Source organism: Hyperoodon ampullatus (assembly GCF_949752795.1).
Source record: "Hyperoodon ampullatus genome assembly, chromosome: 1".
NCBI classification, from domain to species: domain Eukaryota; kingdom Metazoa; phylum Chordata; class Mammalia; order Artiodactyla; family Ziphiidae; genus Hyperoodon; species Hyperoodon ampullatus.
Window position 1 is genome coordinate 82771073 of NC_136914.1, and position 16629 is coordinate 82787701.

General features: G+C 38.4%; 1 protein-coding gene across 1 annotated transcript in view; it reads right to left on the reverse strand.

Annotated features, from left to right (window-relative positions):
• The window catches only part of RFC1 (replication factor C subunit 1), an 82666-nt gene that overhangs the window by 3405 nt on the left and 62632 nt on the right, over window positions 1-16629 (reverse strand). The window contains exons 14-23 of the mRNA XM_079719426.1: window positions 16180-16292; window positions 14270-14384; window positions 12674-12765; window positions 12320-12457; window positions 6230-6325; window positions 6009-6107; window positions 4674-4828; window positions 4430-4547; window positions 1989-2134; window positions 425-638 (exon numbers count right to left, since the gene is read on the reverse strand). Of these exons, the coding sequence (XP_079575552.1) occupies window positions 425-638; window positions 1989-2134; window positions 4430-4547; window positions 4674-4828; window positions 6009-6107; window positions 6230-6325; window positions 12320-12457; window positions 12674-12765; window positions 14270-14384; window positions 16180-16292 (1286 nt within the window). The remainder of the gene's footprint in view (window positions 1-424; window positions 639-1988; window positions 2135-4429; window positions 4548-4673; window positions 4829-6008; window positions 6108-6229; window positions 6326-12319; window positions 12458-12673; window positions 12766-14269; window positions 14385-16179; window positions 16293-16629) is intronic.

Consider the following 16629-nt stretch of genomic DNA (forward strand, 5'->3'; position numbering starts at 1 on the left):
ATTACATAATAGATTGTCCAACTGTAATAAATACACTGAAACACAGATTAGGCAGACTAAGAAAAAGGCTAAAAATGCTCAGCCAGTAAACACTTCTTTTCATAATGCATTACCACCACCTCACTTTTACTTCCCCAGGCTCATCTGCCTATCCTTGTAAGGAATACATCTACATTTGCTCCTCAGATTTCACACCTTGCTTTTCCATGCAGGCTAAGGCAAAGATAAAACTATAAATTATAAAAGTCAAAATCCCAAAGTCTACTCTTAATATTGTACTCAAATAGTATCTTTGGAAAGCACAGACCATAAGCAAAAAGCATTTAAGAAAAGAAACTTTTTAAAGCATCTAAAACATCTCTGAAGTACTTCTAGTACATGGTAATTACAAAGTGATGGAGAACCAGTAGGGTACACAATTTACCTTGGGATCCAGCTTGGAGAAGGGACTAGGTCTGTCTCCCCAGCTGCTAATTTCCATGATATTCTCAAAGTCTTCTTTCATCAAATAATACGTGTCCATAAGAGCAACAACATGCTGTACTCCTTCTATCCCTTGTGAGGTCAAGGGCTGTACAAGTGCATCCCTTATATGTGACAGATAATCCATGTTTACAGTCCTCTTGCTGGAGTAAGTTCTTAAACAAAAACAAAAGAGATACACTGTAATCAACGGCAAACTACCACCAACTCATAGTTTGCTGGAGTTTAATCCACTTTTAATAATGTTAATGTATCTACACAATGTATCTACACAAATATAGTAGAAGCATCAAAGAGGCAAACCCCACGGCAAAGTGATACGTCACCTTGAAAAAGTGGTGGGCAGGGAATAGGAGAGGAGCTAAAAGGCAGGCCTTCAGCTTGAGCAATGAGAAGAGCAGGAGAAAAGAGCCCTTTCAAGCTTCTAGAGGCCACCTCTATCTCTTGGCTCATGGTCCCTTTGTCCATCTTCAAAGCCAGCAGTGGGAGCACAATATCTTCACATCTCTCTGACTGATGCTGCTGCCTACCTCCACCACTCCTTTTTTTTTTTTTTTTTTTTTTTGTAAAAACACTTATGATTACATTGGGCCCATCAGATAATCCAGGGTAATCTTCCCATCTCAAGATGGGAATAAATTTGTGTTGTTTTAAGCCAGTAAGTTTTGGTAATTTGCTATAGCAGCAATAGAAAACTAACATGGGGTGGCAAAAAAAAGACCCATACCATAAACTACAAAGAGGGATCATAGAAGGAAGAAGAATTCTACAGGAACAGAAGAGAGGAACATCTCAGTTCAGTTTTAAACAAAAGTTAAGGTTAGACTAATGTTAATATTCTCTCCAGGGACTAGAAAGGAAAATAAGATTGCTTAAGTAATTCTTCATGGTTAAAAATGAATCCCTAAAGTTCACTTAATATTTGTGTGCAAGCACATTTCTAAGTTTCTAAACTGTAAAAAATTTAACCAAATAATAAGAATTTTTGAATGTCCTTAAACTTCTCCAAGGACATTGGTTTCCAATCATCTGAGTATCCACCTTCTGTAATACACTAAACTGTATCCCCTTGTCCCAAATGACTAGGTCAGTTTACTATTAGGATAGGAGGCAAAAACTAGTTCATTTATTTAAATAGTTCCCTTTTTCCTATTAATTTATTTGGAGGCCAATATATTATGTATGCCTACTAGTAATAGGCATAGTCACAATAACAATAAATAATAGCACTACCTCAGATTTATATAGCTTTAAAACTTATCTTAACATTATGGCACATCTACCATCTGGCTTTATTCTCCAAAGTATCCTTTTAAGTGATAAAATGAGTGTCATACTAATTACAGATAATAAAACTCAGGGCCATGAACTTATCCATGTTCACTTATCTAGTTAGTAATGAAATCAAAACTGAAACACAAATCTTTGTGACTCATGCTATCCTTATTAAAGGCCAAATATACTACCCTGATAAAATGCCACACATAGAGTAATACCCCGCTTACCTGAGACTCATATGCAATGCTAGGTCCTGAACAATACGATCGTGTTTGCCCATAGATGAGTGCTTCCCCAACCAACTTGGGAAGGTAGGAAACTGGGTCATGTACCCCCTCATTAACTCTCCAGGAAGAACACTGGCATAAATGGCCTGAAAAAATTAATTGCAATCCACAAGTTAAATTCAGTACTGAGTTAAGTTGCTTCTCTAGCAGCTGCTGGCTTCCAAGCAGTCTCCGGAAAATGCAGTAACATTGCTCCCCGTACCTAATTCCAAGATAGGCCCCTTCCCTCTCTCCCTCATCTGTTGGTATGGCAAACTTCAACTTGAGAAAACAATTAATTGCAGTAAATGCCTTGGTCCAGAACATGTTATGGCCCTCACAGATCATCTAGCCAACCCAGACTCCTCAGCCAACTGATCTCAACATACACCAGTTACCTCTCAATGCCAGTGTTATAGAAAAAACTGTTTAAGAGGAATATGATTGTCTTCAACATAAGGTATCAATAAACCAGGTGGATCAAAGCATGGAAAATCTAATAATTAGAGAATTAAGTAAACTGGCACTTGAGAAAAGTTTTTTTTAAAGGTATCCTTGGATATCTTCTATATCCAGGGTTTTTACCTTTTTTATATATATATAAATTTATTTCTTTTTGGCTGTGTTAGGTCTTTGTTGTGGGCTTTCTCTAGTTGCGGTAATGGGCTACTCTTCATTGTGGTGCACAGGCTTCTCATTGCGGTGGCTTCTCTTATTGTGGAGCATGGGCTCTAGGTGTGCAGGCTTCAGTAGTTGTGGCATGCAGGCTCAATAGTTGTGATTCATGGGCTCTAGAGCACAGGCTCAGTAGTTGTGATGAACAGGCTTAGGTGCTCCGTGGCATGTGGTATCTTCCCAGACCAGGGCTCGAACCCGTGTCTCCTGCACTGGCAGGCAGATTCTTAACCACTGCGCCATCAAGGAAGTCCCAGGGTTTTTACTTTTTTAAAGGTTGGAATTATACATAAATCTTGTGTCCTGCTTTGTTCTAACAATATTCTCTCATAAGTATTTTTTATATTAGATCATCTTTACAAGTAATTTTAAAGGCTGCATAATGTTCCATCAAGAGGATTTACCGTAATTAACCAGACTCCTATTGCTGAACATGGAGATTTTCTCCCATTTCTTGCTATCAAAATTAATGCTTTAGGGCAGGGGTCCCCAACCCCCGAGCCACGCACCGGTATCGGTAGGAACCGGGCTGCACAGCAGGAAGTGAGCGGCGGGCAAGCGAGCGAAGCTTCATCTGTATTTACAGCCGCTCCGCATCGCTTGCATTACTGCCTGAGCTCCACCTCCTGTCAGATCAGTGGTGGCAATTAGATTCTGATAGGAGCATGAACCCTACTGTGAACTGTGCACGTGAGGGATCTAGGTTACGTGCTCCTTATGAGAATCTAATGCCTGATGATCTGAGGTGGAGCGGAGGTGGTCCCATCACCCCCAGATGGGACCATCTAGTTGCAGGAAAACAAGCTCAGGGCTCCCACTGATTCTGCATTATGGTGAGTTGTATAATTATTCCATTATATATTACAATGTAACAATAATAGAAATAAAGTGCACAATAAATGTAATGTGCTTGAATCATCCCAAAACCATTCTCCCCCCACCATCCGTGGAAAAACTGTCTTCCATGAAACTGGTCCCTGGTGCCAAAAAGGTTGGGGACCCCTGCTTTAGGAAGTGTTTTTGCACATTAAACTCTTCCTGTGTTTAACATTATTTCTCCAGGATAAATTCTCATAGGTATAATTATTAGGTATAAAAAAAATGAACACTTTTAAAGCATAAGAGAAAGGAATCTTTAAAAGAAGAGTAGACCTCCAGAAGTCCCTTGCTTGTTAGGTCAATATTACATAAATATGCAAAGCTCAAGAATAAATAACCAGTTTAATTATGAAAGTTTGCACAACTCTGTTTTGAGTAAAAGATATCAACCTAACTAAAGTACCCAATACAAAGCTGCCTCTGTAGCAAGGAAGAATAAAGAAAATCAGAATTCATATATCAGAAAAATGGCTGCAAACCTGCCCTGGTTGCATTTCTTCAGGGATGAGCTACTTAGTAACAATCTGGGAGAGCCAAGAATGACAAAAAAACAAATGGATTCTTAAGGTAAAAGAGAGCAAATGAAACTTTTGACTCACATCTTAGTTATGACCAAAATCTGACATTCCTATTTCCGTATGTCCATTTACGTTAAAAACATTGAAAAATAAGAGTAGATTAAGAAACAGATAATAGTGACCACAAGGTACTTTAATCTGTAACAGATTATATTTTTTGCCATTAAGAGCCGTAATGTTTATCTGGTATTTCAAATAATTACAGGAGCTAAAAGCTATTTTGTTCTAACTAAAGCAGGGTCTGCGCTTTAAGGAAAGCCCTATGCTTACCTGTGTGGGCAGAAGACTCCAGTTTTGCTTATTCCGGATCTGACGGTCCACTAGGTCACCATCAGATATGCTGTCTGCTGCTCTGCTTAAAAGCATCAAGTGCTTTTTCATGTCACCCCTGCAGGAATAAACCAGTCCAAATTACACCACTGTCCACACTCCACACCCCTCCCTCCCAGGTATCTGGCCTTCGTAGGTCTGGGAGGGGTACTAATTCTACCCCTCACTAGCTCTAAACACTCACCCTGCAGCTACAGGCTTCACGTGTATGTAGTTCTCCTGGACAAAGAGGGGTGCTATTGAATAATCATGAAAAAAGAGATCTAATTTGTCCACAAGTGACATATGAGTAGTCTCCTCTCCAGTTACAAACACTTTCCGGGCAACATCAAATGGGCCCTAAAAAGAGAGAGGGACATACCTAGTAGCATGACCAATATCCAAAACACTGACAACACCAAATGCTAGCTAAGATGTGGAGAAACAGAAACTCTCTTTCACTGCTGGTAGGAGTGCAAGATAGTACACTTTGGAAGACAGATCAGTAGTTTCTTACAAAACTAAATATATTTTTAACATACCATCAGGCAACTGGGCTCCTTGGTATTTACCCAAGTGAACTGAAAACATATCCACATAAAAAGAAATGACTTACAAAGCCACGAAAGGATATGGAGAAACCTTAAACATATATTAAGAAGGCAATCTGAAAAGATGACATACTATACGACTCCAACTATATGACATTCTGAAAAAGGTGAAACTATGGAGACAGTAAAAAGATTAGTGGTTACCAGGGGCTGGGGGAAGGGAGGGATAAACAGGCAAAGTAAAGAGGATTTCTAGGGCAGTGAAAGTATTCTGTATGATACTACCATGGTGGATAAAGGCCACTACATATTTGTCAAAACCCATAGAATGTACACCACCAAGAGCAAACCCTAATGTTAAACTATGGACTGTGGGTGATAATGGTGTGTCAGTGTAGGTCATCAATTGAAACAAATGTGCCGTTCTGGTGGTGGGTGTCGACAGTGGGGGACATTATACAGGGGGATATGCAGGCAATCTCAATTTTGCTGTGAACCTAAAATGGCTCTGAAAATGTTTACTGATTTTTTAAAAAGAGGAAGGGAGGGGAAAAATACTGTTTAATCATTGCTCTAACTGTAATAATAAATTCTGACTGGTGACTAGGTGAAACAACACAGAGATAATTGATACAGACCTGTAGTTTCAGAGAGGTCATTTAAACTATAAGCCAACTGAAACAAGATTATTCTCAACAATTCCAAAACCATTCAAAACATGAAATCCATATATAAGGGACTCTAGAAAGGCCATTTCATAATTACTGAGGCATAAAACTTCCCTTTCTCAAAATTTACAATTACATTGACAGTCCTTAAGGAAAAATTCATTTGAATTAGAAACACTTTTAGCAGCTGTCTATATCTCTTACTATAAAGATCCATAGGTTCCACAGGTGTCTCAAGGAACTATAATAACTATTTCAATTAAATTAATACTAACAGGAAGAGAAGTGCTTTGGCACTTAAGAAGTGGAAATTTATTTTACCAATTTGATATCCTTTTTGGCTCTATGAGAATCAGCCTTAGCCTGGTCATAGGTTAGTGCTTTACTTCGTGCACACCACATACTCAGATTGTGTAAAACCTGAAAGAATCACAAGTAAGACACTGTTAAGACAGGAAAATACTGCCACTCCCCATCCCCAAAACACTGAAGGCATCCATTCAAAATAATCATCAATGTTATATAATATATATCTCATTTACCTGTCTGATATCTTGATTGGCTCCCAAAATTATTTCATTCATAGCTGGAGGGGGAATCTTTAAACCCTCTTTAAATGCAATAGACATCATAGCACCCTGAAATTGACAAAGGGGAATGAATCTTCACTGATTTTTTTTTAATTCATATAATCAGATTTTTAAAAAATATTTATCAGGTACTTTAAAAAACTGACCCATAAAACACAGAAAAAATAAAATGACATTTTCCCAAAGAACATTATAAGCTTCAGTCTCCAGGCTTTGAAGATTGGAGATCTTATGGGGCATTTTTCTACAAATCTTTCATCTGAAAAGATTTCTGCTTTATGATGAGGTTCTGCCCACACTTCCAACCTTCTAGGAGCTTGTAAAATTGTGGAACTGAAGAGCCATTGTGGATCTTGGATATTACCTTTCCCAAGCCTCATATATCCCAGAAATCATATTTTCACTCACAGAAAGATAGACAAGATGAAAAGGCAGAGGGCTATATACCAGATGAAGGAACAAGATAAAACCCCAGTTAAACAACTAAATGAAGTGGACATAGGCAACCTTCCGGAAAAAGAATTCAGAATAATGATAGTGAAGATGATCCAGGACCTCGGAAAAAGAATAGAGGCAAAGATCTAGAAGATGCAAGAAATGTTTAACAAAGATCTAGAAGAATTAAAGAACAAACAAACAGAGATGAACAGTACAAGAACTGAAATGAAAACTACACTAGAGGGCTTCCCTGGTGGCGCAGTGGTTGAGATGCAGGGGACGTGGGTTCGTGCCCCAGTCCGGGAAGATCCCACATGCCAAGGAGCAGCTGGGCCCGTGAGCCATGGCCGCTGAGCCTGCGCGTCCGGAGCCTGTGCTCCGCAACGGGAGAGGCCACAACAGTGAGAGGCCTGTGTACCGCAAAAAAAAAAAAAAAAAACTACACTAGAAGGAATCAATAGCAGAATAACTGAGGCAGAAGAACAGATAAGTGACCTGGAACACAGAATGGTGGAATTAACTGCTGTGGAACGGAATAAAGACAAAAGAATGAAAAGAAATGAAGACAGCCTAAGAGACCTCTGGGACAACATTAAATGCAACAACGTTTGCATTATAGGGGTCCCAGAAGGAGAAGAGAGAGAGAAAGGACCAGAGAAAATATTTGAAGAGATTATAGTCAAAAACTTCCCTAACATGGGAAAGAAAATAGCCACCCAAGTCCAAGAAGTGCAGCGAGTCCCATACAGGATAAACGCAAGGAGAAACATGCCAAGACACATAGTAATCAAACTGGCAAAAATTAAAGACAAAGAAAAATTATTGAAAGCAGCAAGGGAAAAACGACAAATAACATACAAGGGGACTCCCATAAGGTTAACAGCTGATTTCTCAGCAGAAACTCTACAAGCCAGAATGGAGTGGCATGATATACTTAAAGTGATGAAAGGGAAGAACCTACAACCAAGATTACTCTACCCAGCAAGGATCTCATTCAGATTCAATGGAGAAATCAAAAGCTTTACAGACAAGCAAAAGCTAAGAGAATTCAGCACCACCAAACCAGCTCTACAACAAATGCTAAAGGAACTTCTCTAAGTGGGAAACACAAGAGAAGAAAAGGACCTACAAAACCAAACCCAACACAATTAAGAAAATGGTAATAGGAACATACATATTGATAATTACCTTAAACGTGAATGGATTAAATGATCCAACCAAAAGACACATGCTCGCTGAATGGATACAAAAACAAGACCCATATACATGCTGTCTACAAGAGACCCACTTCAGACCTAGGGACACATTCAGACTGAAAGTGAGGGAATGGAAAAAGACAGTCCATGCACATGGAAATCAAAAGAAAGCTGGAGTAGCAATACTCATATCAGATAAAATAGACTTTAAAATAAAGAATGTTACAAGAGACAAGGAAGGACGCTATATAATGATCAAGGGATCAATACAAGAAGAACATATAACAATTATAAATATATATGCACCCAACATAGGAGCACCTCAATACATAAGGCAACTGCTAACAGCTATAAAAGAGGAAATCGACAGTAACACAATAATACTGGGGGACGTTAACACCTCACTTACACCAATAGACATATCATCCAAAATGAAAATAAATAAGGAAACAGAAGCTTTAAATGACACAATAGACCAGATAGATTTAATTGATATTTATAGGACATTCCATCCAAAAACAGCAGATTACACTTTCTTCTCAACTACACACGGAACATTCTCCAGGGTAGATCACATCTTGGGTCACAAATCAAGCCTCAGTAAATTTAAGAAAATTGAAATCATATCAAGCATCTTTTCTGACCACAACGCTATGAGATTAATAACCAAGAGATCACTGAAGAAAACAAAGAGGAAATCAAAAAATACCTACAGACAAATGACAATGAAAACACGATGATCCAAAACCTATGGGATGCAGCAAAAGCAGTTCTAAGAGGGAAGTTTATAGCTATAAAAGCCTACCTCAAGAAACAAGAAAAATCTCAAATAAACAATCTAACCTTACACCTCAAGGAACTAGAGAAAGAAGAACAAACAAAACCCAAAGTTAGCAGAAGGAAAGAAGTCACAAAGATCAGAGCCGAAATAAATGAAATAGAAACAAAGAAAACAACAGCAAAGATCAATAAAACTAAAACCTGGTTCTTTGAGATAAACAAAATTGATAAACCATTAGCCAGACTCATCCAGAAAAAGAGGGAGAGGACTCAAATCAATAAAATTAGAAATGAAAAAGGAAAAGTTACAACAGACACTGCAGAAATACAAAGCATCCTAAGAGACTACTACAAGCAACTCTATGCCAATCAAATGGACAACCTGGAAGAAATGGACAAATTCTTAGAAAGGTATAACCTTCCAAGACTGAACCAGGAAGAAACAGAAAAATATGAACAGACCAATCACAAGTAATGAAACTGAAACTGTGATTTAAAATCTTCCAACAAACAAAAGTCCAGGACCAGAGAGCTTCACAGGTGAATTCTATCAAACATTTAGAGAAGAGCTAACACCCATCCTTCTCAAACTCTTCCAAAAAATTGCAGATGAAGGAACACTCCCAAGCTCATTCTACAGGGCCACCATCACCTCGATACCAAAACCAGACAAAGATACTACAACAAAAGAAAATTGCAAACCAGTATCACTGATGAATATAGATGCAAAAATCCTCAACAAAATACTAGCAAACAGAATCCAACAACACATTAAAAGGATCATACACCACGATCAAGTGGGATTTATCCCAGGGATGCAAGGATTCTTCAATATATGCAAATCAATCAGTGTGATACACCATATTAACAAATTGAAGAATAAAAACCATATGATCATCTCAATAGATGCAGAAAAAGCTTTTGACAAAATTCAACACCCATTTATGAAAAAACTCTCCAGAAAATGGGCATAGAGGGAAACTACCTCAACATAATAAAGGCCATGTATGACAAACCCACAGTAAACATCATTCTCAATGGTGAAACACTGAAAGCATTTCCTCTAAGGTCAGGAACGAGACAAGGATGTCCACTCTCACCATTATTATTCAACATAGTTTTGGAAGTCCTAGCCACGGCAATCAGAGAAGGAAAAGGAAAAAAAAGGAATACACGTTGGAAAAAAAGTAGTAAAACTGTCTCTGTTTGCAGATGACATGATACTATACATAGAGAATCCTAAAAATGCCACCAGAAAACTACTAGAGCTAATCAATGAATTTGGTAAAGTTGCAGGATAGAAAATTAATGCACAGAAATCTCTTGCATTCCTATACACTAATGATGAAAAATCTGAAAGAGAAATTAAGGAAACACTCCCATTTACCATTGCAACAACAAGAATAAAATACCTAGGAATAAACCTACCTAGGGAGACAAAAGACCTGTATGCAGAAAACTATAAGACACTGATGAAAGAAATTAAAGATGATACCAACAGATGGAGAGATATACCATGTTCTTGGATTGGAAGAATCAATATTGTGAAAATGACTATACTACTCAAAGCAATATACAGATTCAATGCAATCCCTATCAAATTACCAATGGCATTTTTTACAGAACTAGAACAAATCATCTTAAAATTTGTATGGAGACACAAAAGACCCCAAATAGCCAAAGAAGTCTTGAGGGAAAAAAACGGAGCTGGAGGAATTAGACTCCCTGACTTCAGACTATACTACAAAGCTACAGTAATCAAGAAAATATGGTACTGGCACAAAAACAGAAACACATATCAATGGAACAAGATAGAAAGCCCAGAGATAAACCCATGCACCTATGGTCAACTAATCTATGACAAAGGAGGCAAAGATATACAATGGAGAAAAGACAGTCTCTTCAATAAGTGGTGCTGGGAAAACTGGACAGCTACATGTAAAAGAATGAAATTAGAACACTCCCTCACACCATACACAAAAATAAACTCAAAATGGATTCGAGACCTAAATGTAAGACCAGACACTATAAAACTCTTAGAGGAAAGCAAAGGAAGAACACTCTTTGACATAAATCACAGCAAGATCTTTTTTGATCCACCTCCTAGAGTAATGGAAATAAAAACAAAAATAAACAAATGGGACCTAATGAAAATTCAAAGCGTTTGCACAGCAAAGGAAGCCATAAACAAGACGAAAAGACAACCCTCAGAATGGGAGAAAATATTTGCAAACGAATCAAAGGACAAAGGATTAATCTCCAAAATATATAAACAGCTCATGAAGCTCAATATTAAAGAAACAAACAACCCAATCCAAAAATGAGCAGAAGACCTGAATAGACATTTCTCCAAAGAAGACATATAGATGGCCAAGAAGCACATGAAAAGGTGCTCAACATCACTATTAGAAAAATGCAAATCAAAACTACAATGAGGTATCACCCCACACCAGTTAGAATGGGCATCATCAAAAATCTACAAACAACAAATGCTGGAGAGGGTGTGGAGAAAAGGGGACCCTCTTGCACTGTTGGTGGGAATGTAAATTGATACAGCCACTATGGAGAACAGTATGGAGGTTCCTTAAAAAACTAAAAATAGGGGGCTTCCCTGGTGGCGCAGTGGTTGAGAGTCTGCCTGCCGATACAGGGGACGTGGGTTCGTGCCCTGGTCCAGGAAGATCCCGCATGCCACAGAGCAGCTGGGCCCGTGAGCCATGGCCGCTGAGCCTGCGCGTCCGGAGCCTGTGCTCCACAACGGAAGAGGCCACAGCAGTGAGAGGCCCGTGTACCGCAAAAAAGAAAAAAAAAAAACAACTAAAAATAGAATTACCACATGATCCAGCAATCCCACTACTGGGCATATACCTAGAGAAAACCATAATTCATAAAGACACATGCACCCGAATGTTCACTGCAGCACTATTTACAATAGCCAGGTCATGGAAGCAACCTAAATGCCCATCGACAGACGAATGGATAAAGAAGTTGTGGTACATATATACAATGCAATATTACTCAGCCCTAAAAAGGAATGAAATTGAGTCATTTGTTGAGACGTGGATGGATCTAGAGACTGTCATACAGAGTGAAGTAAGTCAGAAAGAGAAAAACAAATATCGTATATTAACGCACATATGTGGAACCTAGAAAAATGGTACAGATGAACTGGTTTGCAGGGCAGAAGTTGAGACACAGATGTAGAGAAAAAACATATGGACACCAAGGGGGGGAAAACCGCAGTGGGATGGGGATGGTGGTGTGCTGAATTGGGCAACTGGGATTGACATGTATACACTCATGTGTATAAAGTTGATGACTAATAAGAACCTACAGTATAAAAAACAAACAAACAAAAAAGAAATAATATTTTCTCTGTGTATATGCCTTGATAAAGCTCAGAACTTGAAGCACTGGTTCAAAAGTTACGTTTATGTCAAAACTGTAATAGCTATAGTTCCTCCCCAAATTGTACTCATTTATACATCTGTCATTAACATATGAAAATACCCTTTCCCATACCCTAGACAACACAATATATTGTCAAGATTTAAAAATGAAAAAAAAAAAAACTGACCCAAAAATATATAGGATAGTGTGATGGAGAAAAATATTCCAATTATCATACCTTAATTTGTTCAACCCGAGGTCTTTGAAAACGAAGATCAAAACAATAATGAACCAAAGATCGAATCTTGGGATGATTTCTATCATTGCACATACAAATAATGGGAATTTTTGTATGTTTTATCAGGCCAATTAATTCCTGAAAGGCAAATTTGCAACATAAAAACAATTTATAAAAGAACAACAAAATATCACACAACGTATGTATTTTAGGTTTTAAAACCTCCTCAGCAACATGCCTGAATTGCTGTAAATATCACAGCATGATCATTAGTTCTTTAAATATATATATATATTTTTTTTTTTTTAAAGAAAAATCAACAGTAAAACTTCAAAAATACGGTGCTGTCATTACCTGAATTCCTCCCCTGTCCTCATTGCCGGCCATGCCATCTACTTCATCCATGATGAGAGCATGTTTCGTACCTACTGAATGGGCTGCTCCGCCTGCCCCACGTTGAGAAGCAATGGGACAGGACACAAACAAAATCACAATTGTTCAAACACAGCTGCTTTAAAAATGTATCTCTGTAACACAGTTCCATGGTGTGAAATTCAAAAGGCACAAGAGAAAGCAGTGAAAAGAAATTCTTTCCCACCTCTGTCCCCTAGGATGCGCAGTTTCTAGAGGCAAACAATGGGAACAGTCTCCTGTACGTATATCCCTTAGGAGACATTCTATACATATTAAAAACGTGTACATAAAAATATACACCATGGTTTTATCATTTAATATGTTTTTGTGATCTGTTCCTTATCTGCACATACAGAACACCTCATTTATTAAAGGCTATTTAAATATTCCATTTTACACATACATCATAACCACTTTCCACTGATAAAATATGAAATGCCTCCAATCTTTTGCTATTATGAATCGTGTGCAATGAATACCCCTACATATATCTGTCATTTTGCATATATACAAGTATAAGAGTTGCTAAATTCCAGGAATTGGATTTTCTGGGTTAAAGGGTATGTATAATTCAACTTTGAGCAATACTGTCAGATTGCTCTCCAGAGCTGTACTGATTTATACTCCCACCAATCACGTATAAGAGTGACGTTTCCTGAGCAAATTCTTTTTATTATCTTCTACCATTCAGGTGACCATGCAATATACCACAGATTCTAAATATGCAGTATAGTCTGTAATTTGGGTATCTTATTTTCCACATAAACTCTGGCCACGCCAGACCACTAGCTACAACCTGAAACACAGTGGCACTTTCACACTATGTCCTTTCTCTTCCTCTACCACCTTTGCCTGAAATAACCTCTTCCACCCACAAACTATTCTCTTTCTCATTTTTCAAGGCCCTTTGAACAAACGTCACCCTTTTACTGGTAGTTTTCCCCAATGTCTCAAACAGAATCATTCCTTCACCTGCAGCCTTTATCTCCTCTCTCATCGCACTGTATTATTTATCAACTTTCTCTCTTCACAGGATTCACTTTTGAATCCTCTAAAATCTGCATAAATATGTCCACATATACATTTTTATCACATTCTCAGAAACCACTAAGACCTGACCAAAAAAAAAAGTTACTACTGGCTTCCCTGGTGGCGCAGTGGTTGAGAGTCCCCCTGCCGATGCAGGGGACACGGGTTCGTGCCCCAGTCCAGGAGGATCCCACGTGCTGCAGAGCGGCTGGGCCAGTGAGCCATGGCCGCTGAGCCTGCGCGTCCGGAGCCTGTGCTCCGTGGCGGGAGAGGCCACAGCAATGAGAGGCCCACATACCGCAAAAAAAAAAAAAAAAAAGTTAACTACTGTCCTATCAGAATTATGTCAGAGGCTTTTCTTATTCTCTCATTAGCCCTAGGACTTAGAAGGGTGCCTGGCACATAGTAATAATGTTCAATACTGGTTACTGAACATTGAAATTAACCTGTTTTTCTTACATAACCTCTCCCCTCCACCAAAAAAAAACAGTTTAAAAATCCACGTACTTGAATAAAAGCCTTTGATGCTGGTATTATTCAGTGATTCAGCAACAATCTCCTTCAAACTGTTCTTACTCCGAGTGTCACTTGCATTCAGTTCCACGTAGCTATATCCCAATTCCTAATCAAAATGTTGGACACCATTACTATCACAATGCAAATTAATAACTCACCCCCCAAAAACAAGGCAATTAAGGAAGAAAGTGGGTAGAGAAGTCACATAAGTAACCATGGGTGAAAAGATAAAGTAGGATACTAACAGACAATAAGATTAACTATAATATGCCTCACATTATTAAGAGATTTTTTTAAAATATCATATACATAACATACCACACACATGTAAACACACACAAGTTTGGTCTTAAAACCTTAGCTCACATAGCACTAATCTGGAAGAGTATATTTGAACACAAGCAATTTTAAGAAGTTTGCTTCTTAAAGTCCCCAAAAGAATTAAATATAACCATCCTAAAATTTCAATAGTAGATCTAGAATTAATCTTTATTAAGATACCAAAAAGTAATTATTGACTCTTCAAGATAAACTACAGAGTTCAATCATTCTTTGTCAAACTATCCCGATACACAATCTTCCTGGCAAATTGTGAAAAGTAATTTGGACTGATTTCCCAAAATTGATCATTATGTTGATCATAAGGCATTATGAAAGACCGTAATTCAATTCCCAAAAAAAGTAATGATAGGGCTTCCCTGGTGGCGCAGTGGTTGGGAGTCTGCCTGCCGATGCGGGGGACACGGGTTCGTGCCCTGGTCTGGGAGGATCCTGCATGCCGTGGAGTGGCTGGGCCCATGAGCCATGGCCGCTGGGCCTGCGCGTCCAGAGCCTGTGCTCCGCAACGGGAGAGGCCACAACAGTGAGAGGCCCGCATACCACACACACAAAAAAAAGTAATGATAATAATAAAGGGAAAAAAAAGCCATCTTCACAATTGTAAAGACTAGGGAAAAAATTTTTTGTTTTTCTAAATGTTAAATAATAGAGTAGAAAATATATTTTTTATATTAGATATAACAGAGTAGAAATATAGTTTCTATATTATATATAGAAATATAGAAATAATAGAGTAGAAAATATAGTTATTACACCAACTAAAAATTTATGGTCTGGTCCATACAACAAAGACTAAATGAAACCACCAGACTATCCAACAGAGGGTTGGGAAATCCAGCCATAAATTTTTTAAATATATATTTATTTATTTATTGGGTGGCACCGGGTCTTAGTTGCGGCACACAGGCTCCTTAGTTGCGGCATGTGAACTCTTTAGTTGCGGCATGTATGTGGGATCTAGTTACCTGACCAGGGATCGAACCCGGGCCCCATGCATTGGGAGCATGGAGTCTTAACCACTGTGCCAACAGGGAAGTTCCAATCCAGCAATAAATTTAAAGTAAGTTTAAAACCTCTCATTTTATTATGCTGATACTATTTCATGTATCGTTTCATACCATCCTGATACATGAGCCCTGGTTGGCTCTAGTGCCTCGTCCTCTCATTGTCCAGAGATATGGCAGCTGTAGAGACAACAAGAGCAAAGGCAGGATCCCATAGCAGTGAAGAGTTAGACTACCTGGGTTCACACTGTGCCACCACCCTCCTCTATAAGCCTGTTTCGTTTGTCACATGAGGATGGCAACAGTACCTATATTGAGTACACACAATTCTTCCTACAAGGGCATATAAGATATCTGTATCTATAAGAGTCTGTAAGACATATTATCTATAAGATTATACACCCAAGGGCTTATTTGCACACTGTCTGACACACAAGTGAGGATCACCTATTATTATAATTACCAATATTAAAAAAAAGGATGAAAATGACAAATATGCCCAGAACCAAAGCAAATTCTAGAGGTTTGATTTTAGAAAAGTAATGACAGAATACCCACCTGACAAACCAGAGAAGCTGTGGTTGTTTTGCCAACACCAGGAGGGCCTGAGAGCAATGCAGCTTTAAAACTGGAGCCATCATCTTTGCCAGCAAATTTACCAAACTTTGCTGCTAGGAAAAAAGAAGTTCCAGAATGTTAACTTCTATTACCTAACAGAAATGCAGGAATGGCAGGAATAACTGCATAAAGTTCGCATCAGAAGCACCTCCAGTTTAGTTCGAAATTTGCAGAATACTTTTTACAAAGTATAAACAACAGTTTCCAGAGCATTTAGTGAAATTCTACTCCCTACCTCACCTCCACTCAAAATAAAACACAAAAACTAACTTTAAAACCCTGATCTGAAACAATCATCTTATGAGTTTCCTTTCCTACAAAAGCACAAGTCATGGAGCACACTACCTGGGCTCTGATCCTAATTCTACCGCTCACCAGCAGCTGGGAGAA